Raw genomic sequence first — 27,676 nt, 5'->3', positions numbered from 1 at the left:
GGGGGTAGTGGTCCTGGCCATCCCATGATGGTTCCTGCTGTTCTGTGGCAGCCCCTGCCTCCAAGTATTTTGTCAACCTAGTTTGCTGGCTTCCAGGGAGAGAAGGACCAAGGACAGGCCTGGGTCAGCCCAGGACTTAGATGTGTATCTTGTATGGCTGGGGTGATGTTTTGGCCATTGGGGCAGAGTCTGGTGGGGGATGCCTGCAGTGGAGATTAAAGGACTCCCCAGGTGGGGCACAGAGCAAGAGGCTGTGCAAAGGGAAGAAATGCCTAACAGGTAGTTGGACCGGGGAACCCACACTGTGCTCTCAGCTCCAGCATTGCTCCAACACATAACATTTTACCCATTTCAGTGGTTTACCATGAAATTCATGGGCACTCTAGGACCACATCTCATGATTAGAGGCAGGGAAGCTGGCTGACAACTGCAACAGTCAGGGAAACAATAGTCCTCATGTGTTGAAACATACAGAGGTACCGTTTCCAGAGAACTGAACTAGAAGCATATCTGACTATTCAGTGAAGGGGGGAGCCTCCATGCCCAAAGTGCTGTCCACACTCCAGCCTCCAGCTTCCCCCATCTGTGCATCCCTGCAGCCCCAGGAGCCAGCTGCTGCTGCCCAACATTGCAGGAGTGAAAGCTGCTCCCGCCTGGGTTCCTGCACGGTTCCTGCCAAAGCCCACACCACTGGCTGAATTGAAGGAGGCTGAAGCAGCACTGAACTGGAAGGTAGGTAGTGCCTGCAAATGTGGGAATTTGTTTTATTTACCCAGCATTGGGGAAAATTTACCTAAACCCTGTTTTTTTTACTACAGGGGGACTGTCCGGTGGCAGTATTTTATCTTTAGGACAGTCTGGGCTTTTTTGACTTTGTGAAGTAGCTGTTTGCATCAGTTTGGAAGTAGTTGTGTTGAAAGTTGGTCACTATTTTTTTCCCTCCCAACTGATCTCTGTATTTTTGCACCCATGGCTCTGGATGACTGATCTGGTGCATCTGCCAGCTCTGTGGTGCTTCTCACCTTTGGTAATTCGGTCCCTTGCACCTGCATCAGAGATGAGAGAGGATTTGAAACACAGGCGTGCTAGGGAGGGAACAGCGTAGAGGATGTTCTCAGCTCAGGTACTATGTGTTCACACTTTGCTGGTGGCCAAAGGGCTGATCCTTTCTCACCTGGCTAGTTCTCTGAAAATGCTTTAAACAAAATATAGCCCTCTGCATAACCCCTGGTTTTCTTGACTGCTGGCAGAGCTGGCTGCTTTTTTTAAGAGCATTATTTTCTCTCTGTGTGTGGCAATTCCCTCCCTGGTGCTCTTGTGTCACAGGTAACCTCCCTAATTTAAGCACACCATGCACTGCACTGTGGCTGTGGAGTGCAATGGGGATGTCAGGGCAGCAGCAGGCAGTGGCTGCCTTGTCACCTCTGTTCCCTGCAGCCTGTGGCTCAGCCCTGCACTGCACCTCCTGGATACTGTACAGTGAGACGACCACTTGGCTGGCGCTGCCAAAACCTTTTTGTTTACTAGAAGATTGGATGCTTTTTGCATGAGATTTATTCTCAGCCAGAGCACACAGAACTCCCTTGTGATGCGTGCTTCAGGACAGCATGGCCATGCTGTAATAGGAGTTATCCTAACTGCAGTTATTGCTGTTTTGCTAGACCAGCCTCTCTGTGTCCTTTCCAGGTTACTCAGTTAGTTTTTTATAGGTCATGTGTGTATCCAAAAGCCTACATGAATTTATTTCCTAAAGAGTTTCTTGGAGGACCAACAACCACCCTTGGGATAAGCATTTTGATGGAAGGTGGTGAATGCTGCTTCTGATATGGTTCTGTAACACCTGAAGGCCATTTACAACATCTTGGTGGCCACCAGCACCCTCAGACCGTAATTTAGGAACCTAAACGTCAGATACACTAAAACCCAACTTCGTATTAAAAGTGTGTCTGTATAGCAGGCTTGTAGATGATTCCCAGGGTTGAATTTTTAAGACAGAAAAGTGATTTAATGATCCTTTTTTTTTGTCACAGAGCCTGGAGACAAATATGTAATTTCTCTATGCAGTAATTTCTTCCTCTTACACAACGGGGGAGTAAACAGGTGTGTTTTATACCAAGCTGAATGCTGAGAGCATAAATGAAATCACGTTGGGAGCACGTTTGTATTGTTTATTAGTGGGCTTCACTGAGAAGTACATTAAAAGTTAACCTGTGGTATATGTGGTCAGCTGTCGTTTGATGTCTTATCAGAATACCTATTCACATTTCAAAAGGCAAAGTGAACCCCAAAACATTGTGTATCTTTATTTTTCTGATGTAATTTTACTCTGCTGCCTTCACTGTACATCTATTTTATTGCATTAGAGAATTTCTGTTTTAACATTCTGTTTTTAATTTTACAAAACTGAAATGAAACATAGGGGGAATAAATGAGGGTTGTTCTGTCCCATCTTCAGACCCATTTTACTAATTAAATAATTGGTGTAAAGTTGCAAAGTCAGGTGTAAAGCTTTTCCAGTGCTGACTGTCCCCACCTGCGCTCTGGTCTCCTCCTTAAGGAAAGCTCAAGCAAAGAAAAGTTTTCTGAGTTTGGAATTGCTGGCTTTGCACATACCTGACACCACCAGGATAAGAAAGCAGAGCAGCATTTTGAGTAAAAGAAGCACAAACACCCGAACCACCCATTTTTATATTGGATATTCAATACTATTTGAGACCGGTTCAAGAGCTTTCTTTTTCTCCAAAGAATGCCTAAAGCATTGTGGCGCAACTCTTAATTTCTGGGTTTCTTGGATGTTCTTTGCTCTGTCAAAGAAGTGTAAACACATTACTATTAATCTTGTCTATAAAAGCTGGTCTTGTGTTTGGTCCTGGTCAGAAAGACATATTCACACCTAGTCATTTCAAAAGGTTAGCAAAACTTGTGACTTTTTACTCTTCTGCTTACAGAGTTAAAAGAGGGGACGTATGATTTGTGATTTTACCTATGCAGTGGCAAAGGTTCAACTGTTCTGTTCCACTCATTTGAAACCCACAAGAGCCCTTCTTGTACTTTCAGTACACCAGAAAAACACGAAAGTAGTTTTGTGATGAGAAGAAAACCCACCCCGTGCATCTGCACACAGGAAGGACACTCCTCCTACTCTTCAACTCAACTTCTTGCTGGATCTGGTATTCTTCAGAGCATTTTGGGCTGTATCTCTCATCTTCACAGAGCTATGTGTGTCTGTCCTCAGCCTACAGGACAGGAGGATGGTGTAGATTCTGGGAGCGCAAGCTCTGCTTAACCCGAGCTAAGGGATCCTCTTCACTGCTAAGTCAAAGAGGGGATAAGAAAAGTTAATGCATAAAGCAGACTCCTTCCTGTCAGTGCAAGGTCAGCTGTGCTGCAGCCAAAGCCATGCTTGCAGCTCCAGAGCCCCAGACTGTGGTGGAAGGAATGACTGCCCGCTTTCCATCCCCCAGCTTACTGCCAGCAAACCCTGACACGTCTCCCTGTGAGCAGCAGGCCTGTGGGCCTGATTATTTGTTTGTGTTTTCTTTTTTTCTCAAGCAGCACCATGTAAGATCTGGAATGAGTTTGAACATGATGAGCATTGATCCGTGCAGATTTTGCACTTGCACTGCTGCCTACAGCCTAGGGTAAGCTTAGGGTATCTGCTAAGTGGTATCATAGTCTGTTCCGCTTGCTCCTGATGTGTTCAGACAACTTATTGGGTCCATACTAAAGGACTAAGCACCTTCCCTCCCCTCCAGCAAACTCCGACAGACGTGCTTAGCGTGGCTGCACTTGTTTGCAGCAGCATGGATGGTGGATGCTGCTGCTGTGGACAGTAGGCTCCCTGATGGGTCTTCAATGTTGTAAATGAGTTCTCAAGAGCCTTGTGCTGCACCTTTTGAAAGAGGGTCGTGCCCTTGCCTCTCTTGACCAAAAAGGTTTAAAATCTCTCTTTGATACCAGTGAAATGCCCCCAAGTTGCAACATCTAATCGTAGCACAGAACTGAGTGTCTGTATTCTGCAAAGGTAAACTCTGTAAAAGGTCAAATCCTTTTAGCCTTATTTTCAGTGTTGTGACCTTGACCTGGGGGCTTCCAGCTTATGCCAGCGCAGTTGCCATGCCCCCATTGCCATGCCTTTGTTGCCCGGCCCTTTGACTTACCACCTCTCATACAGTGGGTTGAGCTAACTGTGAGGTTTTCAACATTTTTTTTGTATCATCTTGCACATTTCCTGCAAGAGGTGACAGAAAAATGTGTTTCCTGAGATGAAGTAAGAGAAAAAGAATAGCTATGAAAACCAAACCAGAAGAACCTAAAAAACCATGAAAAAGAATAAAGCTGTTCAGCAGCTTCCTGTTTACCAATGGCTCAGATCCAGATTTATCAGTAGCATCGATGAGCTCTCCTCACACCTATTCTCAGACTACAGTGTGTGACACCCCAGCAAATCTGCTCTTGGCAGCCCCAGCAAGAGCAGAATCCTGAGGGAAAATGTGAAAGACGGGACAAAGCCTGCTTTGAGATCATAGCCACTGCGGTCTAGATGGGAAGCACCAGTGGGTCAGCACTCTTGCCCAGACTTTGCTGCGTGATGCTCTCATGCTGAGAATAGTATGCCCCAAGGGGGCATTGCTAAAGGCATAAGACCTCTCTGCGGAGACGCGCTGCCAATGACAGGGTGCAGATCTGAATGCAGGGTCACTATTCTGATCTTAAATCACACAGGATTCTCTATTTTAAGAGCACGATTTTACATGTTGGAACCCTTTTTTTTTTTCTTTTATGATCTGATAAGCACCCAAAGCTGCTTCCATAGGAGGAACCTGCGGCAAGAGTGGAGCCGTGCTCAGGAGATGGATATGGGTGCTAGTGGCTGCACAGGGAATTTCCCATCCCACATTCCCACAGGTTCCTCATAGCCCTTGGGCTGGCACAGCTGGAGGCCAGCCGAAAGACAGAAGTGGAACAGCCATTGCAGTGCGGCAGTGTGTCCTTGCAGGGGTGCTACTGGTGCCCAGCCACAGGCAGGCACCAGGCTTGCACCCAGAACCAAGTCTGGTGGGCTGCACTGTGTTGCTGCTCCCAGAGAGCAGAGAGTGTGACAGGGCAGAGCACAAGCCTTGCGAGGGCCCAGTCTAGCCATTTAACCAAGTAGCTAATTGCGTGCCCTCACACATGCCCCAGCCTCACGAGGTTGATCTGCATTCACAGAGACAAAGAGTGTTGCGCAGGGTTAGACAACATTCCTGCGGTGGGAGGATTCCTGCCTGGTTTCTGCACTGGACCTCACAAACTTCACACCTGAAAGCTCTGCAAGCCCTGAGAAGAAAGGCTTGAGCGTCAGCAGAAGGTTGTACTGTGGTTTTTGGTGATCTCTGACTGGTGCTGCCTGGCCAGGTGCCGAGAGCAGAGCCATGTTCTGGCTTCGAGGTAGACTAAGGCACCCTGGACTGTGGGATGCTGGGGCAAGGTGCTGGCTCTGCTGGGCCTTTGTTCCAAGCCAGCGTGGCCAGTGTCAAACTCTGGTGGCAAGCAATGGGCAGCCAGCCAGCACAGGTAGCTTTGATGATCTGATGGGGAACCATCAGCTTACATCAGAGAGGGAGTTACATGCCAGTAGTGTAAATACAGTTCCTGGAAACCACTAGAAGGAATAAGCAGCCTGCAAAAAAAAAAAAAATAAAAATAAAACCAGTAAGAGCCGATACAGACTTGTCAAGAAGCAGCTATGGTAAGTCATCCTCAGTCACAGCCTCATTCCAGCCTCGCAACACAGTGGTATCCTGTACCTGGGAGATAGCAAGCTTTCTGAGCATAACAAACAACCTTTACATGGATTCACCAGTGGTCAGACAGCCAAACTCCTGCGGGGTTGCTGCTGGACAGAAGAGCTGTGCTGAAGAGTCCCACAGCCAGGGATGCGCTCTGCCCTGGCATAAGCCAATGTGAGCACTGCTGCTCTGGATAAAGGACTGGTGCACGTTTTTACACGTCACCACCTTGGGAGGGGGTGCAAATGCGCTGGAGGACAGGATGCTCAAATTGACTTGGAGAGATTAAAAAACCTGGGAGCAGTGGGCTGCAGTTCATTAAAGACAAGTACCCAATTCTGCACATAGGCAGGGTTAGCCAGGAAAACAAAGACAGGATGCGGAAGGCAGCACTTCTGGAGGAAAGGATCTGAGGCTGGCATCCAGTATAAGAGAAGCATGAATCACCAGTGCTGTGTGACTGTAAAAGAAAACAGCTACCACAGGCAGGTGGCTCTTACAGTCTTCTTTGCCAGGGGTAATGCCACACTGGGCCTCTATATCTAGATTAAGGAAAGATTAAGGAAAACTGGATAGCCACCAAAGGAGCACAATGGCTACAATTAACAATTTAGAATGCATGACCTAAAAGGAGAAATATGATGGAATATGAGCTCTTAATAATGAAGAGAATCATGATCTTAGAATATTTTAAAGTAGCTAGAATAAAGTAGCAATTGTTTCTCCATGGATAAGATAAATTACTGACTCAAATTGTACCAGGAGAGTTTTAGATTAAGACAAATTTACTAGGAGTGAGTCTGGAGAAGCACTGGGATGGTTTGTAAGAAGAAACTGGGGGGGAAAGCAGCGGCTGTAGGACCAGGCTGATCAGCAGCATGGCAAGAATAACAGTGGGATACTGCCCCTACCTTCAAGAGAGAGATGGACTATGTGATATCCCAGTGTCCCATCCATCCCTGTTTTATGTGATTTCTCCGTTCTAACTCATTGGTGCTTGCATTCTTCTCTGTTCTCCACCTTTAGTCAGAGCAGTATCAGATGCTAATCTGAGAGGTGCCCTTGCACTGGTGTACTGAAGGTACGTGAAAGCAAAGTCTTACAAACCTAAGTGCTTTAGGGTGAGAAAAAGAGCATCAGATAAGAGACAGATGGAGAAGAGTCTTGTTTGCAAAGACTCCGTATGCAAGAGATGTATTTGTCTACTTCTTTTTCTCTTACAATTTCTCTGCCCTAAAACGTGAGTGATAAAATCCCACTCACTGCTAATGTTGTTATAAATGTGTTACCATGGTGGGAGTTTTGCAAAGCACTGATTTCGGTGTTGGTGACACTAAATGATTGTGCATGCTGCAGCTGTCAAAGCCATAATCCTCTTGGTTTTGGTGCCAGCAGTGAAAAGCAGAGCATGGAGCACAGTGAACTGATCCAGACCTCACCAAGCACCTCCAGCTGCTTCTCCCGCACAAACTCAACAATAGTTTTTGGAGGACTCTCTGGTCCACAGTCTTTTTTTTTCTGCATTGAGCATCTGCTGCAAGAGAAATGCCAGAGCAATGCCAAATAGGTTTTTTATATTCACATTCATACATGTCTGCATACAAAAGCATTTTGTTATGATAATACAACTCCACTTTGCTAAAGATTGTCGATATTTTTGCTGACCAAGCTGAAAGGAAAAATAAAGATTTCTGTCTGCTATCAGCAAGACAGACACATCTTAGTTCTATCGGAAATTATTTAAGCTTTGAAGTCTGCCTTGTTTTGAGGAAGAAAGGTTAGAAGAAGAGGTTATTTATTAAAAACAATGCTATATTTAAAAATGAAAAACAGCAATGCTTTGTCTGGAACTTGTCAGAATAGAGTATCATGAGTTGTCTTAATTTTTTTCTCTAATTTGGAGGGGGGAATTTCCCCCAAAACCAACTTGGCACTTTCAGAAATATTTTAGTCATCCTAAATATACACTTTTGATGACAAAAAAACCCCAGTCACTCAAACTCTCACCCAGTCACAAATTCTCACACAGCACTTTGTACACAGGTGTACAACTATATTATCCTCATTAAGAAAGGGAAACTGACCATTCTGTTGTATGACGTATTTATACCTCTACTCTACAAATGGTCAGATTAAACAATTTTAATTAAGATGATGTGGTCCTGCTAAGATGGTGTGTTGTTAGTTGATGCTGATACACCCAAACATTATGGCAATAACTGAAACAGGAAAGGATTCCCCAAAATATAGCTCCTATGTGAGATTTCCTCCTGCGTCTCACAGGTGACTGCCAGCCCTGGGCACCCAGGGCTCGGTGTCACCCTTGCCCATCCCATTGCCCTGTGAAAAAGGGGTACGAGGGATCACCAAGGGTGCTACAGCATGAGAAGGGCACTTGCTAATCCATGCAGGCAGCGGAAACACTTAGGAGAGGTTTGTTGGGGCAGAAACATGGTCAGGAGGAGGAATTTGGGGTGGAAGGCCCATCAGGGTACAAACTGCCACGCTGCTCCCATGCTGCAGAGAACATTCCTGCTCCAACCCCTTGCCTCTACCTTCTCCTGCAAAGCCAAGCTGTCATCATTGCTATCCCCATCAGTAGTGATGATTGCTAGTATTTTGCAAGATATTTTAGCTGGACGACCCAGGATCTCTGAATATTACCCTCTGTTGCAGTTCATCCTGGTTTTGTTTCCTCAATTCTTCCCTCCTCATCTAATATGACAAAGTGAGCCCTCTGAGATGTAAAGCAAGAGCTGATTCAAAAGGAAAGGGTTTCTTTTTGACTAAGCTGCTGCTTTTATTTTGCTGTCAAGCAAAGGCAGAGAAAAGGGCTCTTCTTGGATAAGAGTGCCCTACTCAGCTGGTTATCACTACTTTGAGATAGGTGGAAGCAGAGCATCACATCAAGGCAAACTTGTCCACCACTTTCCAGCCAGGTGCTATGATAGTGAGCAGATCCAGGAAATATTTAGTCTTTTCTTAGGAAATATCCTACTAGGTAAGGTACCTTACTCTGCTTTTATTCCTGTCTTTTCCCAACAGCTGCTACACCAACACCAGAGCCTGTGCTGTGGTGTCAGAAAGGTGCTTCCCATCCATATTACCAAACAGACAGACCCAAACCAGGGCTCATGGCTGGCACTCCTGAGGCCAAAGCAAGTTCCTACTGGTGGTGTCTTCTGTTACAAATGTACTTTCATTTCTGTGTTCAAACTCAATTCATCTAGACTATCTGCAGGAGGAAGAAGAGTTTCCTACAAGAGCAGGCATAGCAGTTTTGTGGTAGCTAAGCTGGCCATCTCCTCCAGGCTGAGGAACTGCAGTGGTGGCATGGGATAAGAAAATCCCCTGGGACTGACATCAGAGGCTGAGCTATCATGCACGGGTGGTCCCCCAGTGCCAGTGCGCATGTCTGGCTGCAGGAGCTGCAGATGTGTCTGTGCCATTTGCTTCACAGCAAGATTTGTTCTGGTCATGTCATTTGCCACAACCTTTCCATTTAAAATGGGGCTTCAATGGAGCATCACTTCCCTGACCTTGGGGCTCCATGTAGTTTGGAGGAGTGGAAGTCTGTGTTACTCTGATGCACTGGTCACTTTTAGGCTGACAGTTTCTTCAGCTGTTCAAAGTATTGCATGTTTTTTTTTTTTTTTTTCTCCACTGAAGCAACTTCTTTGACAGAAGATAAAATAGCAGAAACCATAACTTCAAAGTGTGAATACAAGAACTGCTGCGGTGGCGATGGCAGCAGGCGCAGCTGAAGGGGAAGCGTGAACAGCATGGTGCACAATCTTGTGGAGAGTCCCCAGCACCCGCTGCAGCCACTGCAGGCTGAACCTGATAACCACTGTCAAAACATAAAAAGACAAACCGGAAGGCTCCTCCTTCAGCAACAGTTTTCTTGTATTTTTTAACCTGACTGGTGACTGAAATGCCTGTGCAGTGGCATTTTCACCAAGGTGGTGATGCCACATGGATCTCCTCTCCTGCAGCTTAGAGTCCCGACTGGGTGCAGGAGCTGTGCCATGCACCACGCTCCATGCAAACCAAGACTGGCCATAGGCTGGAGCACTGAAGATACCAACAGTCAGTTGTCTCTGTTTTGTTGTATGGGATTTCTTTTTTCACAGAAAAGCCCACAAAAGTGTGGAGAGACATCACTAGCACTGGTGTCCAGCTAAAACTCACAGAATCACAGAATTGTTTATGTTGGAAAAGTCCTTTATAATCATCAAATACCGTAGGTTCAATTCAACTGAAGGGATGCTGCAAGGCAGCTGCTGGAGAAGGGAGCTCTAGGGCAGATTCTGGTTGGGTTCTCAACAAACAGATCGGAGACCTCACTGCCCTCTGGCTCCCACCCAGCACCTTGGAGGCCCTGGGAGAGACTGCCCTGTGCCTGCAGTCTCACTCCTGGCTGTGAAAGCCCCAGGGTCAGGTGTCCTCTTCACACACTTAGTGAAGGAACATTTTACACCAACTGACTTACTTTCGTTCTGCAAGAAAGCTGCTCCACAGCCCCAGCCACCCTACTATAAAATTCCTTTCAGCCCAAGGGACAGCTTGTAAACATTGTTCTCATATGCCTGTGCTTTCTGTAGGGTGAGACAATCTTCCTTTCCCCCTGGCCATTTCCTCGCTAGGTGGTCTGTACATAGCAAACATATCCCTTCCATGACTTTGCTTTACCAGGCTGAGCCCAACTCTCACACTGCTCCTCCCGCCACCCTGTAGCCTCTCTGCACTTCTTCCTGCTCACGTCCAGCACTTTCTAGTGTAGGTCGCATTTAACTTCTGTGTTGATATTTTACCACCTCTTGTTGGTTTACCACATTTTCTGCTTTGTTATCCTCCTCAGATAAACTTCAAAGGGCTGCTTGTTGGCTCTGTTGAAAATCCATGTTCGCCAGCGTGGTCTGTGTGTGATTCAGGATGTGGTGAATGCTACTTACAGACTGAAGATGTGTCAGGAAGGATACAGGTTGTTACAGCCTGGCTCATAGCCGATGGTGGAGAAAATCAGAAATACATACCTCCCATCTTTCCCCACCAGATATCCTTTTCTAAGCTTTCAGGGGAAGTCAGCGTATCTACAGCTCTCAGTACCCTGCACCTGTGAACACACTGGTGGTTATTTATCCCTATTGCCTTCCAGCCCAGCAGCACTCTGTCTGCCCATGCTCCCCTCAAATCACCTGTAGGAGGGTGAGTAGGGCTTATCATGGGGAGAAGAATAAAATCTGCCTCCAGTTCTTCCCTGTGCCCCAACCCAGGCACCTTCCATTAGTTATCATCATCATCATTACTGACTTTTCAGCCAACAGTTCCCCAAGTCCACCTCCCAGCTGTGGGCCTCCACTCCTATCCACCCTCATACCTGGTCAGGGATAGTACTTTTCCAAAGCCATATTTGTCATCTCCTATGACTGTCTCCACTCCCTGCCTTTCACTGCCTTCAACAAATCACACCCTTCACTAGCTTCAACGAATTTTCCTCCTCTGTTGAGAAAAGCTTGAAAAGGGGCCTTGTGTAAAGAACACTGACTACTCCTGAAGTGGTGCACAGCTATGAACTTTTCTGAAAGTCAGGCAGAGTCAGGAACTCAAACGTGTGTATTGCTTCTCATTACACAGCAAAGCTACTCTCGGAAATCATAGAATCGTTGAATAACTTAGGATGGAAAGGATCTTAAAAATCTTTGCCATGGGCAGGGAGAGATGTTACATCAGGCTCTCTAACTCTGCTGCTTCCCTCCAAAACACTGGCACCACCACAATTTCTTCAGTCTCCTTATTAACAGGCTGTTACCCATATGCCCAGCACAGTCTTCTCTGGTCTGCCCAAAGCATGGCAGCCATCCATCCTCTAACCGCAGGCTGTCAGGCCTGCTCACTTGTATCTTATCTTTTTTACTTGAATTCAAGGTCCCTTCCTTGCCTTTAAGGTACTCTGCATCTTCTTGCTTGCTCCATCTTTCTCCAATGCACGCAGCATTGGAGATGAAACTCTGACGTTTCCCTGCCACACTCTTCCAGTTGCATGTCTCACTTAGCCTGGCCTTGCAGAACTGCAGCTGGTGAAAATACCTGGCTAGCAGATTTCCCTATTAAAAATTTGGGGAAAAAAAACATACTATTGACATGTTATTAATCCTACAATTAATATCTAGAAATATAATAAAACAAAGTTTTACTACAACAATGTTCAAAAGTTAATTCTGAATTACAAAACGGAAAACAAAGGAGTGTTACCTTTACCATCTTCAAAAAGAGCTGTATTTGATTTTATTTCACAAAATGTGTTTGTAAGTCCTCTCACCTCTTTTCCTGTTTACCACAGCTACAAAGCCTTCTATTAGTCTCAAAACCTATTCTTTAACTGACAGCTGCTCGTTTGATTACCCACATATCTCTAAAACTCAGCCATCTCCACAGTGATGGAGTAAACCTCTTGGAAACTCCCAAGCCTGCGAGATCACAAGGACACAGTAGAAGAAGGTAACTGGGGCCAACTGAGAGAGCAGAGGCTTCTGGCTGTCAAAGGTAAAGTCCATCCACATTTAATGTGTTATTCTTAAAAGTAATGGGCTAACTTTGGCAACCAGGGGAAGAGGTCCTGCAGCAGTTGTCTCTTCATACGTTATAGTAACCTACTTCTGCAGTTTGACTGGTTTGCCAACTGATGTGGAGGGGGGAGAAAATGGAAAATGGAGTGCCATGGTCAGAAGCTGTCAAAGACATTATTGGTGTAGAGGTGTTCTGAAAGTCTGAACTGGAGCACCTCCAGTCTCTGTTCAGCCCAGGAGAATCACTTCTGAATTTTGCCAAAATAAGATGCATCATATCTCTAAATCTATATCTATGTATTTGTATGTCGCTACGTATTTCTATTTCTGTGTATCTATCACACAGTATTCATTATTTTTTTAATTTCTTTTACTTTTTGTTCTTGAATATATTGATTGCTTTTAAGGACCCCTCAACAGGTAATTAAGAAAAACAAGCTATTGCTGCAATGCTTACAGTCACGCTGTGTTGGGATGGCACATCAAAAGCATTAGCAGGAAATATTTTCCACTCATTCCATTGCTCCATGAACACCATTGTCTAGTGACTCAACATCTCAGTATCTAGGGTTTTATGCATTAAAACAAAGTTGAAATTAGTAATGCAGTTGTTCTACCTACAGCTGAATACTAGATATAGGAAAGAATCATGCTATCAACATAGATCGCAGCACTGCTTTTTCTCAACTCTCATTATTTCTGAACAAAGAACTCTGTAGGGTTGATTGTTACATTTGTAACAGGTTTCTCTGCATTTCAAATGCCCATTGATTTGGTGGAAACAGTTCTATTGCCCCAAGAAAAGCTGAGGCAGGTCAGTGAGGCATGAGCAGCATCCATTCTTGGAGCAGAGGACAAACCCTTGACTCCAGTACCCCTGTACACCGTGAATACAGATCCTCCTGTTTCCTTGCATAAGGTGGCAAGAAGGGGTGAACTCTCATTCCTTCTTCATCAGTACAAACATTTTCACCTTTCTCTCTCTTTACATATAACTGAGCTTCAAGTTTTAACTCTGGAGAGCAAGTCCTCTACTTTTATTGAATTAACCACTGTCATTAGCATTATTGCTACAACTTAGTAGAAATGCTTATTACAAATGATTTTTCCTTCCTGGAAACTCTTTATCTTTGAAGCTCTTTCAAGATGTGATCAAACTGTATGTAAGATAACATAGGTGCAGTGCACATTAAACATGCAAGTGTCTTAGCAAGGACAAGGCAAACTCCTTTGAAATAGTGTTGTTGGAAAGAGCTATTACTTCTTAAAATGCGAACATTAGGTGATACCTAAAAAAAAAAAAATAAAAGGTGCCTAAAGCACTAACTTACTTTTGGAGAGCAGGTCAGACTATTTTGAAGCTGTCTTTATCGCAGTTCTTCAGAAATGACAGAAAGGAAACACCTCTTCATATTGTTTCAGTTTTCTTTAAATTAGAAAACTGAAGTTGAGAAGAACAGGCAGGAGCCATAGACTGCTCTGGTTTAGCATAAGCATAGCCAAGCTGCTCATCACCTCAGCCAGAGGCCAGTGACAACTACACTACAGAAGTCCAGAGCCCAGCATTGCAAGTGCTGCTGTGTAGCTCTGTGGGCTCCTTGTTGCTGTCAAAGTTTTTTGTATGTGATCCTGCAACTGGCCATGGGAAACTGGCTTATGTGTCTCTGTGCCAGTATTTAACCCTGAGCAGGTCAGCTAAAAATGTGGTTATGCTGCTGGATGATAACTCCTTCAGTCAAGACGTGTTTATAAGTGTCTTTTTGTTACAGGCAAAAAGCTTCCTCACCTTAGGAAGGACAAGAAAATCCAGATTCTTGGAACAGATGCAGTTTTTCTACCATTTTGCATGATTATGACTATTCAGAGCACAATTTTTTTGCTGTTGCTATGACAATGAGGGGCTAACTCCTTGGCACCAAGGCAGTCTCAGGGAAACTGAGGGCATCCCATTGCTCATACTTAATCATGCATAGGAACGATTGGGAGGGTGTGGGTGCAGCCTTTTGGGTGGTACAGCTGCTCTTGTCCAGCCAGTGAGACTGAGACTGCATTTTGCAGTCCCTCTCTGACTGGAGGCTGGTGCATGAGCTTGATGCAACACAGAGGGAGGCACGAGCTGCCTTGGGAGTCCTGCGCCAGGACAGCCAGCCATTTACCCCTTGTTTTTTCCTGCACAGGGACCTGAGATGAATCCCACAAGCCAGTTCCTTGGCACAACAGAATATGACTACGGATATGATGAAAACACTGCTCCGTGCCATGAAGGAAACAGCTTTCACAGATTCAAATCCTTCTTCCTGCCAATCCTTTACTGTTTTGTGTTTGTCTTCTGCCTCCTGGGAAACTCCTTGGTCCTTTGGGTTCTCCTGACCCGGAAAAGGTTGACAACAATGACGGACATTTGCCTGCTGAACCTTGCAGCTTCTGATCTCCTCTTTGTTGTGCCTCTCCCTTTCCAAGCCCACTATGCTTCAGACCAATGGGTTTTTGGCAATGCTATGTGCAAGATAATGGCTGGCATTTATTACACAGGTTTTTATAGCAGTATTTTCTTCATAACCCTCATGAGCATAGACAGGTATATAGCAATTGTCCATGCTGTCTATGCCATGAGGATACGGACAGTGTCTTGTGGCATAATTATCAGTTTAATCCTGTGGCTGGTGGCTGGCTTGGCTTCTGTACCTAACATCGTGTTCAACCAGGAGCTGGAAATAGAGCAGTCTGTGCAGTGTATCTCCAAATACCCTGCAGGCAACAACGTCTATAAGGCTGTTTTTCAGTTTGCAGCCAATATCTTAGGCCTCTTGATTCCCCTTAGCATCCTCATTTGGTGCTATGCCCAGATACTGAAAAACCTGCAAAGATGTAAAAATCGGAACAAGATCAAGGCAATCAAAATGATTTTCATCATCGTCATTGTTTTCTTCCTCTTCTGGACTCCCTTCAACATCGCATTGTTCCTAGACTCCCTGCAGAGCCTGCTCATCATCAATGACTGCAAGGCAAGCCACCAGATAGCCCTGGCCCTGCAGATAACAGAAACCATCTCCTTCATTCATTGCTGCCTGAACCCTGTGATCTACGCCTTTGCTGGAGCAACATTCAAGGCCCATCTTAAAGGATTACTTCAGTCCTCCGTCTGCGTCCTCTCCAGCCCTGTTGGAGGCACAGGGGATGGTCAGTCCTTTTCAGCACCCAGCCATCAATCTGGTTGCTCTGACAGTGCAAGGGTCCTGTGAGTCCACCTGCGCTGCTACCTTCTGGTGTGAGAAGTTGGCCTAAGCTCTGACACAGCCCTGGGCATTGTAGCACGTGTGCGGCATCCTCCTGGGAGGGCTAGTATACCTATGTCTCTTTTTGGCATATTCTGCCAGCTATGGCAGAATAAACGGCAACATTATTTTCCAAAGAGCACTGATGCATTTGTAAGACAGTGACTCTACAAACTTGCTACAGAACGTATTTTAGTTGAGTTTTAGAGCTGTTTTAATACATTCCACCAAGGAGAGTACTTCCTCTTTATTTCTCTCTGCTGATGGAAGTACTGCTTCTGCCTCACCCCCAAATATGCTATGCTTTGTGATGCATCCCTCCATCCCTGGGACAAGCGTTGAACACCCCTCTGGGAGGTGGGGAAGAGGATAGATTTGGGATTACTTCACACTGCAAAGAGAGAATAACCTCACCTACTGCCACCATCCCTGCTTTGCAAAGAGAGGATAACCTCACCTACTACCACCATCCCTGCTTCACTTCAGCTCCCAGATAAACATACCCCTCAGCTCAAGGTCCTGTTTTGCTGTGGAACCCTCGCAGGGGCATGGATGGGGGGACCCCAGAGCTGCTGCTGCCCAAAGCAGACTTTGGTGGTCATGCCTTCAAAAACTGAGCAATGCCTTCAGGTGCTCCCTATATTGGTTGCTCATAGAGGCCCATGTATTTGAATACGTTGTTATCAAAGCATCCTAGTAGTTTGCATCCCTGCTGGAGGTGTAGACCCTCCAACTTGGTGCCCCAGTGCTTGCTTCTACATGTAAACACCACAAAATGGCATGTAGCATATACGCCCTGTCTCTTTTTCCATACATCATTATTATCTGCCATTTTAGAGATGCTTTCTTTGAATAAACATATTAACTGCATCTTTTTACGTCTTGGCTCCTTTAAGTCTTTCTAATGACTCACAAATCTAGATTAGTATTGGGAAAGGATGTTTTTATTGATTTTTGAGTTGGGATCACACAAAATACTTACGATGGAATTGATAGGTACCCTGGAGCTCTTCAGCAAAATAAGTCTTGCCTCCACTTTCCTGCAGAGAAAGATTTGTTCTCAAAATCTCAATAAAAACTCACAGTGAAAAAATCAGCATCTAAGTTGAAGTAAAATTAATGTAAATAGAATTTTAAGAGTTAAACAAGAAAAACACACTCTGGGTATTGTAAAAGATTGTATTTTCTAGACTCATAAAAATATTATATGTTTTCTTAGTTCTACCTTTTCCTGGGAAGACATAATTGCATTTTTTATGTTTCCTCAAAATACATTTCTAATCTGGGTGCAAAAATGTTCTTGCCATTAGCTACATGAAGCTGGTGAAGGGGCTGGAGAACAAGTCTTACGAGGAGTGCCTGAGAGAGCTGGGGTTGTTTAGCCTGGAGAAGAGGAGGCTGAGGGGAGACTTTATTGCTCTCTACAACTACCTGAAAGGAGGTTGTGGAGTGGAGGGAGCTGGCCTCTTCTCCCAAGTGACAGGGGACAGGACAAGAGGGAATGGCCTCAACTCCACCAGGGGAGGTTCAGGCTGGACATCAGGAAAAAATTTTTCACGGGAAGGGTCACTGGGCACTGGCAGAGGCTGCCCCGGGGAGTGGTTGAGTCACCTTCCCTGGAGGTGTTTAAGGGACAGGTGGATGAGGTGCTGAGAGGCATGGCTTAGGGAGTGTTAGGAATGGTTGGACTCAATGATCCAGTGGGTCCTTTCCAACCTGGTGATTCTATGATTCTATGATTCTACATAGTATAGAAATTCCTTCTTTCATTTATGCTAGATAGTGTAATTAGTGTTTCTAGGTTTTATTCCTCAATGGATAAGAAGTGCACTGCAGCTCAATTATCACATTGTTTTGCTTCTCAGAAGACTTCTAGGTATTTAGAAACAAAACCCTCTGTTCAAGTATTTCCATGGATTTTTTCATATTGCGCAAGTACTTTAATGATTGAAAAAAATAGGGGCTAGCATCTCAGGTCACGTATCTTCCTCCTTGTGGCTAGAAATTTGGCATTTGGATAGAAGTATTTCTGTTTAAAATGTTTTACAACATTTGCCATCATCTTACCTGTTGATGCTTCAGACGGAAATGGAAGGGAGAAGAAACAGAAGTTATATGTATATATTCTTTATCAACTGGTACTTTGAGAAGAAGGGAAGATATTTTCTTGCTAGCTCTCACACACTGACACTTTCCTGATGAGCTGCATCACTGAAGCTTAGACAGCACAAAAATTGGTAGTTAAGTGCCAAGTGTCTCCGCTGCAAGGAAGAGACACAACTGGTGTTGATCAAAAAGGGGGTTCCAGTCCAACTCAAATTAGACGGGACTCACAGCACTAAGGAGTTGCCTTCAAGGATATGAAGTATCTGTGTAGAGTCCCCTGCATTTTTTACAGCCTCTATATTTCAGGGAATGATCATTTCATACCTGGCAGCTTTTTTTAGCAGCTTTTTTCCTCTGATTGAAATCGGTCATGTGTGAAAGGGCAAACAATTTATGCTGATCACTTTGTTTTCTCAACAGTTTCGCAAAAAAAACCCACCAAAACCAAGCAAAGACTGATTTTAGGTAAAGACAGTATTCAAGGACTCTGTTTTTAAAATAGATTTGGATCACATCTGCAATCTTGTTATTCAGAAGAAATAATAAGGAATAAGTTCCATAAATTCTTACTTTTTGATGACTGTTCACTTGCCTTACTGAATTTCTAATTGTATAAGGACAACGTCGTCAAAAGCACTGTAATTTGTTAAAGATCATGCCCCTTCTCAGGCTGTTAAGTCATGCAACATTATATGCACCAGATTGACCCAGACTTGCACAACTCTTTACAATGTTATTATGGAATTCTGCAAGTATGAACCTAAAATGTCCCAAAGAGACTCTTGCATCATTAATGAGCAACATTTTCAGCAGTAGACTAGGGTTCTCTTTGGGTCATATGACAAAGGCCAAACTGTTTGGTTTCTGTTATTTTTTTTTGTACAGCTCCCACTGAAATCATGCTCTCTGTGTCTGTAATAGCAGTATTCAGCCCAAATGATATGTGACACCTGAAATGAAGAAGTAAAAAACTAGGTTTTGCAGAGTTTCTGTTTCTCCTCCTTACCTTCCACTGTTGTGTTTGAAAGACTTGCATTGAAGAATCTAGGAGGGGAGATCAAAAACCCCCCACCCTCTGCTCAAGCTCACAGATACTTTTAACACATTTCCCTTCAGAAGGCTCTGTCTAATGTGGCTACAAAAAGGAATAATACAAGCAGATATTTTGCCCCTTTTTCTTTGTATGAACTACCAGGATAGACACAGAAACATACCCAGCATCATCCCAAGTACTCGTACACAGCAGAGCTCTTGGAAGCATTGTGCCTCTTCTCTAAACAGGGAATTTTTATTTTTAATGTTGCAAATCTGCAGGATTTTACACTGCTCTTATACGCAATGGAAAGAATCTATGGAGACAGTAAGGAATGTTGAAAAGTTATTGCACTTCTATGCACTGAAACAGTTCTGGATAACATCACTACACTAGTAGGACACTATTAAGGAATTGGTACTGAATTTTTTTTCAATTATACTTTTTTTTTAAGGTAGAAATTTGTCAACAACACTCTGCTTTCTTCTTTTGAAGATGTAATATTCTCCTTAGAATAAAGCAGGTAGCAGATGCACTATTTCCTCTGTTTCAAGGGTTCTGACACAAAATAAGCTTAGTAAAAGAATTTTGCAATATACTCAAAACCAGGTCAGCTATTTCTTGTGTGCTGAGATGTTGTCAGCTGGAAATACCACTGCAAAAGCACCAAGGAACATTCAGGTTTGATGTCACTTGGATTTCCTGGTGCTGTATGTGGTAATGTGAATATCTATACCAAAATATCTAGCCCAATCTTTTTCCACTAAGTTAGTGGAAAGTTGATTGTCATTCTGAAGCAGGTGGAATAAGGAAACTATTGCTGTTTGTAGAACAGACCTCCTAATTAGATGTTGCACAACTAAAGCAATTAATGTTTCTCCAAGGCCCAAGCTCTAACACCTATCATTGATATCAGATTACCAGCTAAAGTGTTAAGTAACACCTTTCATGTTTGGTAAGATTTCTCTAGCTAGTTCCAAAATGTGTCTGAACATACTGTGACAGGAAAGTCTGAATTTATTCCAGTCCAAAACCCTTTAGCACTGTGCAAAAAAACATCCAAACTTGTAGATCCCCAAACCCACCTCCTAGACCTTTAAAATAACAAAGTCACTTTCAAAATAAGAAATGTGCCAACACAATATTAAACAGACACTGCTTTGGAGACACAAACCTGTGAGGTCAAAAAAGCATTCTGCTGTGATCAGTCTAATTAGTAGCTAAGAGCTATGACTAACAGGTTGTACGGGTGCTGGTCCTGGACCTAGCTCAGATGTTCCTGTAACATCATGTATTACAGCCTGTGCACTAAAATGTCCCCAGCGCTGGCTTTTGGAGAGTCATTCAGGTTCTCCAGCTGTTTGGGGACATGGAGGTCACTAGTCTATGACAACAGGGGCCTGGGAGACATGAAGAAGCCTTTGAGTCTGCAGCTGGAATGGGAGACTTGTGACAAAACCAAATAGCGCCACCAGCCCCTGAGAAGTCAGCACAAGGCGTATAAAAAGAATGTGGAAAAAATGCATCAACAAGAGCATGGCAGAAGATAAAACTGTAAAGCGAAACACCAACTTACTCATCTCAGCAGAAAGGGGAAATGCAAAGTTGTGACTTGGCACTGCTCTAAGTTCCAGGAGCTGTTTTAGTGACTCACCTACTCAGAAATCACAGCCCACTGTAATATGCTCTTGAGCTCTCAGAGTCCCTTCCCCTTGTTCTGTTCTCCGGCGCACTTCCCTTAGCACAGCCTTCCCATTCTTACAGACTGCTTCCTGCGCTTCAGGAATCTCCAGCATCTTCATTTATTTTCTGCTGTAAACACGCTAGAGGGCAAGTCTGTGCCTTTGTCCCCAACTATTTCCTCACAACACACCTCTTCGTTTATTCTCATCAACCTGCCAGGTTGCTGGCTGCCAAAAGCTGGGGCTGAGCAAAGCTGCCCTGTGCAAAAGACCGGTGGGTGAGATGTGGTTGAATTGCTCTAGCCTTGCCATCCCCAGCTCAAAAATGTAAAAGTTGCCTGAAATAGATTACTACATCTTCTTAGAATTGTCTTGTGAAATGTTCACTGATTATTATCTTGTGTTTCAGGGGATGTAACAAAGGACAGACTTCTGTAAACCTGTGCTTTCTGGGTGGCTTCTCACTCTACAAGGTCTGTAGCGTTGTTACCCAGTAATACGGTATTGATAGTGCCATTGCCAAGCCACAGGCTTTGTACTGAATGCATGAGGTCTCAGGTTTGAGGCTCGCCAGTCTGTCTTTGTCTGAACTCATCCCGACCTGTTTGAAGCTTTACTTTTGCTTGGTTTAGCTGCAATAACAATCCTTCTGAGCAGGTGTCTATATTTAATTTGTCCTAGTTTTGATTATCTTTGTGTGGCACAACCACAGGTTTTATATCTATAGTAAAAAATAGTGATTCTTTCTGTCATGATTCAAACATGATGCTGCAACAACAGAGAAATACAGCCCTGTCGTGAGAGCAGAGACCTTGAGAAGAAGGGACAGAGGATGAGGTATAGAGGAACGCATTCGTGATGGACTGACAGGTTGAAGCCACTGACCTTAGGACTCATAAGAGCAGTGGAAGAGTAAAAGCACTACACTTAGAAAAGGGGTATAAACTAGGAAGCGTGTAAACAACAAATTTAACTATTATTACTGCTGTTGTTATTATCATTAAGATGGTTTTGCCTGGAAGTATTAATGTCTTTTTCTTTTTTTTATCTTTTCTTTCTTTTTTGGAGATAATTAGATCTGGTATTATAATAATCTTTGAATTAGAGTGCTAAAAGTTCAGTAACATTAATAATAAATTCTTGGGTTTATGTACAAGGTGTTTTGCTTTTTGCCCATAATGGAATTGTGATCCTTACATTTGCCTCACAGATGAGGCCACCCAGGCAGCATTGACCAGCTGGGCAGACAGGCTGGGTTGTGGCACTGCAGATTTATGAAGCATGGCACCACTTTGGAGAAACCTGATTCAGGCATGAGAGAGCGAGTATACCTCATGTGAAAGCCCAAGATTTCACGGGTCTGTATACGATAACAAATTTAAAGCCAGGTTCTGCCACGTGTTTGAGACACACCAGTGAATTCAGAGAGGAAGGACACAAGAGTCGTTGGGATTTGTATAGCATTTTCCAGGATTTGTCTTCAGTGTTAAAAAGATCCATATGAGAACCACTTGTTACCTTGTGTTCTTATTTAAGACAAAGATATAAAAAAGAAGAGTTGGCTTGGGCAAAACCAATGACATTGCTCATTCGTGGCCACACAATATAACTACCTGTAGTCCTTACGCTAGAATTTTGGCTACAGAAACACACCTCATGCAGTCCTTTCTGATATTTTTTGTGGTTTTTGCTTTTCCTGATTAGAAATACATTATAACCAAATACATTAGCCTATGCAAACCTCAAAAGTATCAATAAATTAACCCAGAAGTGGGACACAAAACTTTCTGTGGTTTACAATTTTCTGCTCAAGTGACCTCATAACACCACTAAGTTCTGAAGCTTGCCTGCCTTCAACTTTAAGAAAAATCTCAGAGGTCTGCTGAAACTCTAGTGGCCCCTACATGACTTCCATGCCCAACTTCTCTCCCTCTGTCAGCAGTTCCTTTGCTCTTCATGAGCTGGAGAAGCTAATCAGATGTCCTTTCTCATCCACCCCAGTGCACTCCAGCATCAGCAGGTCAGTCTGCCTCCTTTCCTAATGGGTCACCCTGTTCTTCTCCTCCTTATTAATTCTCAAGCTAGATAATAAATTGTTGTTTCAATTGCCCCATATTTCTGATACAGCTTTTCCAGGTTGTGACTGATGTCCAGAGCCTTTGGCCCAATTTTTATAGGTTTTTTTTATCAGGCTGAGAAAATGTTAGGATATATCTCAGGAGAGTTTCTCTGATTACAGGGAAAAAACCCTCAGTTTGTGAGGTTTATCTGACAGTCTTCTATGAAATGGGTAGAGGGAGAGAAGTTGGAAGTGTCAGTGGTGAGCACTGTATAAATATTTGATGTTTAATGCATTTAACATATAAACAACTAGGAGACAACAAATGGTCCCTTGTTGGTGTAAAAAAACAGTAACAGACAGTAAACTTCTCCACTTTGCCAAGGACAAATGCATTTGAAGAAGTCTTGCAAAATGGACCATCAGCGTACAATGTTACTTTCCTGAAGAAATATGCCAGTGACAGTTTGTTTTGAGATTCTGAGAATTCAGATTAATCTAATTGCACTTCAAGCCATGCAAATACATTTTTTTTGCGAAGACTGTCACTTAAAGCTTTATGTAGGACTTTTTCCCAGCATATTTCAGTACAACTTAGGCAGAACTACCAGCTTTCCCTTGAATTCTCTTGCTCAGATGGCTTTTAAGTTGAAATTATTTTTATTACGTATTTGTGGCTTGCTTTCTTCTTAACAGTTACATAATCTCTTTCAAGAAGAACGGCAAACTACTTTCCATGTGCTAAATATACTGGCATAAGACAGTGTGATCTGAGAGATTCACAAACACAGATGGACCTGGCTTCGTATCACACTTGTGAGGACTGATAGTGTTTTGCACAGTGGCACAAATAGCTTATCCACAACCATTCAACTGAGCAGGTGTAAAATAACTCACTTGTAGACAAATCTTTAAGCTTGCTCTTCTGTTCCTATTATGAGACAGCAATTAGCGCTTTAGGCCTTTAAAAATATATAGAGAAAGAATGCAATAAAATTTACCACACCATAGTACAGAAGATACCACAGTGATCCTAATTTGCTGGGGACGGAGAACAGCACGCATTATCTGTGGTATCAGTCACTTTGTGGTGTGGTTAATCTGCTGTGGACTGTGAGAAAGGAGGTTTTGCTAACTTAACTGAAGCCCAGTGTTTTCTTATATTTTCTCTACAGAAGTTACTAAGGAAATAGTGTCTCCACCCTGTAAATAAAACCTGTCAGAAGACGATTAGGGTCAGCTTCAGTATGTCTATAAATGGGTGTAGTGTGGCTGACTTGAGGTTTCTGGAGTCCTCATGGTGACTTTTCTCAGAAGTAAAGCAAGCTCCACCAGACAGGTGAATGGGAGTATGAGGCCAGACCCTGAGAAGACTGAAGACTATCTGAGACTGGCTGTGTCTTTCAGATTCAGTTTTACTGAGGAGCCTTGCAGATATCTGGGAAGAAAAATCAGAAAAAATTTAAGTTTCAGAGATGCCTGGTCTTGTGCCACAGCTACTCCTGGAATCTGCCAGCTGGTCACAGGGCAGACACCAAGAGATTTAGGCGCTTACGCCTGAATTTATCCTAACTACCCTAATGTGTCTGCTTCTAGCACACAAATTAAGCATCTTCCCTTTCCACTTAAACTCAGATTTTCATGAATGGCCTCTGAGGTTGTGTTCCTCATGCTCCAGGGCCAAATGTGAAGACCGAGAACCAGTAGCTACAACAGATGAGAACCATGCTCCAGCATAATTCTTTGCTTTGGAGAAAAACAGTTCATAAACCAGGTTCCTCAAATAATTGGATGCTTGACAGTGTTATTCATAATCTTAGCACTTACGCTTCCTCATTGTAAAATGGAGATAATTGTATTGATTCATCTCATAAATGCGGTGAGAAGACAAGTACTGTAATACGTGTAGAGCAATCAGAAGTTAGCCTAACAGAACTAGAAACGTGAGCAAGAGAGAAAAGCAAAATTCTGCATTCCAAGAAGGGCCTGTGTAGTGTACATTAAATAGGGTTTGGTCCTGCATGTTAGTGAAGTGCAATAAAAAGAACCCCAAATAACCAGTTCCCCAGCTGGGAGTATGGCTCCTGCAAACTGAACAAAGCAGCACAATGTGTGCGCTCAAAAGGTTAACATGAAGGGCAGCTTGCACTCACATTTCCTTGTGCAGATCTTCCTGTAAGCAAATCAGAATGTTAAGGCTCTGTGAGATGCCCCAAAGCTGTGAGGAAGAACTATGACACCTGAGCAGCTGACGATGCAACTTTCATATGCCATCAATATGTGTTCTAAGCATATTCCTATGCCTTCTAAAATGCAGTGCCCCTTCAGAACACCTGCATGGGTATGAGGACATAAGGGGAAGAGGAGGACCTTTGCAACCTTACTTCTGTGACGTGATGGGGAGCATATACAGTTCCCATTGGCATGAGCAGGGTACAATTCTCATAGTGCTCCAATAAATCTGTTCCTGCTTGTGTGGGTCATCAGCAGGACGGGTTTTTAGATCTGAAATATAGGCTTCTTCCTCTTCATGAAAGGATGCAGACAGCATTACAAGGCTTACCTCTGGAAGAAAACACCTCAGCCCCAAAGAACAGCAAATAGAAAATATTTAGCTTGATCTTTTTCCAAAATAAAGAATGGTTTCTCATCACCAAAAGTCCAAAAGACTTAATTCAGGTTTCCTGGAACATTTAATTAAGCTGTAACTTGGTTTTACCAACGTACTGGTCAGCTGTCTGAACTCATTGTCTACACTCTTTCTGTCTAAGAGGGCTCCCTCCATACGGTGATTCATTCTAGCCTAAGGTGGAGTAACTTAAGGCAGAGGCAGTTACTCTCTGTGAATACCTACCTCTATCCTTCGACTATAGAGGGAGCCCATAGACTAGGTAGCTGTCTACGAGCTAAGGGTGGGAGAGATATTCCCACAGTCTACAACACTCAGTTTGAAGTAGTCTGGAATGAATTACTTACTAACAGAACTTGCAATGTCCTTCTGTGTGCTCCTCCTTGTGCTCCACCAAAATTGCCACATGCTCATCCCTTTAAGCTTGAGGACAGCCAGCAAAATGTCTGCTGAGGACTCACAAGAGGAATCTACTGCACAAGATTCAGCAACGTGTTTATCGAACTCCTCTTTTTCAACAAAAAACATCTACTTGTCCACATTCACCATAAAAAAAGGCAGGCTGAAGCACAACAGATGAATGGGAAAGCAACTCAATTGGTATGCACCTTCCCTTCTCATGTTGTCCTTCTTGCTTGAAATTAAGTCTTAAACTTGCTTTGACACAGGGACTGAAGTTCCCTTTCTCCTTCCACATGGGAAGCCTAGAATATGAGATAAGCTGCAAGGCCACTTAATCTTTGCTGTGGTCTTAGTGGCATGCAGCTGAGGCCCCGTCATTTCTACTTAGGTCATCTACTTGGTAATGTTACCAATATTTTTACTAGCAGTGAACTGTCTCCAGCTCTCCCTTTCCACCCACAGGAACTGAAGAGACTTCTTCAAGAAATTAGGAAAATTATGTCAGCACTCTGAGGGTATCCCATCGTCTTGACTTCAATATCCACATAACATACTAAATTTAAAGCAAAGGTATTATTGTCAGAAAAAGCTAGTTCTCATATTCCGTGGTTGTTGGAGTAATAGAAGTATATCATGGTCTGGTTCCCTTGCTTCAATTCTGTCAGTGGTAGAGTTGTGACAGCTTGTAGAAAGCCCCAGCTGAAGTAAGACATTTTTGTTGCAGAATTTTTCGATCTGTTTTGATTCTTCTCTTTGGTACAACCAAAGAGTAGTTCTCTGTTTATAGATTTTAATTGATCAATTGATCAGCACGGTGAAGTTTATGTACTCTTTTCTCCCCTTCTTGCTCTTTTGTATTTTATAGATGGAGAAACTAAACGGCTGTCTAATTTTATAAGGCAAGCAAATGCATTTGACTTTGAGAGGTTTGTCTCCTGCTGCTCCCTCTGCTTCCACCTCCTAGGCAGTTCTTTGGATTATGTTTATAAAGCTCACTAAATCCTTACAGGAGTGATGCTCAGAGCAAAATCACAGAAAGCAAGTCTGAGAGAGCTTTCCAGAGATCATCTAGTCCTTTCTTAATCATTTCTCACAGGCCATGCTTTCTAGACCAATGAACATTTCTCTGCATTTCTTCATAGCCCTAACATCCCTGAAAAGGAGATTTTCAGGTGGCTCTGTCCTTTCTACCAGGCCCTATCCTCATATAATAAGAATAATTAAGCTGCAATTCAAAATGTAGTCCCAGGTGCCTAAAATTAGGTGTCCAATATGAAATACTTCTTCTGTTTTGAATCTTTCTCTTTTCCTGTATTCTAATCTTGATTAAACTCCTTGAAATAGTTTCCAACTATTTGCATTACCATTTTGGAAAAAAATCATCCCTGATTTTCAAAGGTCAGAGCAATTGGAATTCAGGCAGCCTGAAAACACTATCTACTTGCCTTCAATCTAAGCACCCAGACTGGAAGAATGAAGATTTAAAACACTTTCAAAACAATGTCCGCCAAACTGTACTTTCTTTCTCAAATTAGAAGTAAGTCATGAGTCACTCATTCCCCATCACAAGGATCCATCAAACCCGTTACACCAAACTCAAGACCCCTGCTTACCTCACAGATTATGAAAGTAACATGCAAGTCTTCTAGGGACGATGACTACTGTGATCTTTTCCAGCACTGGTCCATGAAAGAGAGAAATAAAACAAGAATTTATCCATTCCTGAGAGACTTCAAATTTTAGCAGTTCTAGCAATATACGGATGCTTGCAGGTTTGTATATTTCTTTCCTCCCATATTTATTAAGGAAGTACTCTCTGCGTATGTTGCTCACTATACAACTAGGTCTTTTTCTTCTCCACTGTGGGAAGGATTCAATCCCAAAGTGCTGCATTTGTTAAGTTTCCAAAACTTCTGCCATCGCACACAGGTTGGCTCTCGTAGTCTCAGCCATAACTGCTTTTTCCTTTGGAAAACAAATAGAGCAAACAACAAGTAGGAGCTTGGTGACACCAGAAAGTCCCTGCAAAGGACAGAAGGAAGTCTCAGTGTCACAAGACAGTCAGAGAAGAGGGCAAGGATTACTTCTGGTATTCACAGACTATTACACCTACCTATAGCCCCTGGGCAACAGACTCCAAAGGAGTCCCA

The 27,676-nt window shown here is 43.4% G+C and overlaps 2 protein-coding genes and 1 long non-coding RNA gene across 8 annotated transcripts in view; 1 reads left to right on the top strand and 2 right to left on the bottom strand.

The window, feature by feature from the left end:
* XCR1 (X-C motif chemokine receptor 1) overlaps positions 1-14,522 on the bottom strand; it is a 39,048-nt gene extending 24,526 nt beyond the window's left edge. For 2 of the 4 annotated variants that reach the window (XM_054058744.1, XM_009570393.2), the window contains exon 1: positions 13,672-14,522. The gene's annotated coding sequence lies outside the window, so the exon portion shown is untranslated. The remainder of the gene's footprint in view (positions 1-13,671) is intronic. The other 2 variants (XR_008448514.1, XR_008448515.1) reach the window with 2 other exon arrangements.
* LOC104067646 (C-C chemokine receptor type 8) lies at positions 517-16,423 on the top strand. Of its 3 annotated transcripts, none has more exons than XM_054058743.1 (3): positions 517-732; positions 12,210-12,317; positions 14,518-16,423. In XM_054058743.1, exon 3 carries the CDS (start codon positions 14,527-14,529, stop codon positions 15,580-15,582), a length of 1,056 nt encoding a protein of 351 aa, XP_053914718.1. In that variant the 5' UTR covers positions 517-732; positions 12,210-12,317; positions 14,518-14,526; the 3' UTR covers positions 15,583-16,423. The 3 variants fall into 3 exon arrangements, with proteins under 3 accessions (XP_053914718.1, XP_053914717.1, XP_009568714.2); XM_054058742.1 differs by having other exon boundaries at positions 12,161-12,317; XM_009570419.2 differs by lacking the exon at positions 517-732 and having other exon boundaries at positions 12,092-12,317.
* On the bottom strand, positions 15,059-27,522 carry LOC128851240 (uncharacterized). The gene is made up of 3 exons (XR_008448516.1): positions 27,140-27,522; positions 16,598-16,655; positions 15,059-15,198 (listed from the first exon to the last, which is right to left on the bottom strand). It is a non-coding gene; the product is annotated as an uncharacterized LOC128851240 (long non-coding RNA).
* Positions 27,523-27,676: the final 154 nt, after the last annotated feature.

This window comes from Cuculus canorus, chromosome 2 (genome assembly GCF_017976375.1).
Source record: "Cuculus canorus isolate bCucCan1 chromosome 2, bCucCan1.pri, whole genome shotgun sequence".
Taxonomy (NCBI): Eukaryota; Metazoa; Chordata; class Aves; order Cuculiformes; family Cuculidae; genus Cuculus; species Cuculus canorus.
The sequence above is the reverse complement of the archived record's forward strand: the minus strand, read 5'-3'. Positions and strand labels throughout refer to the sequence as shown.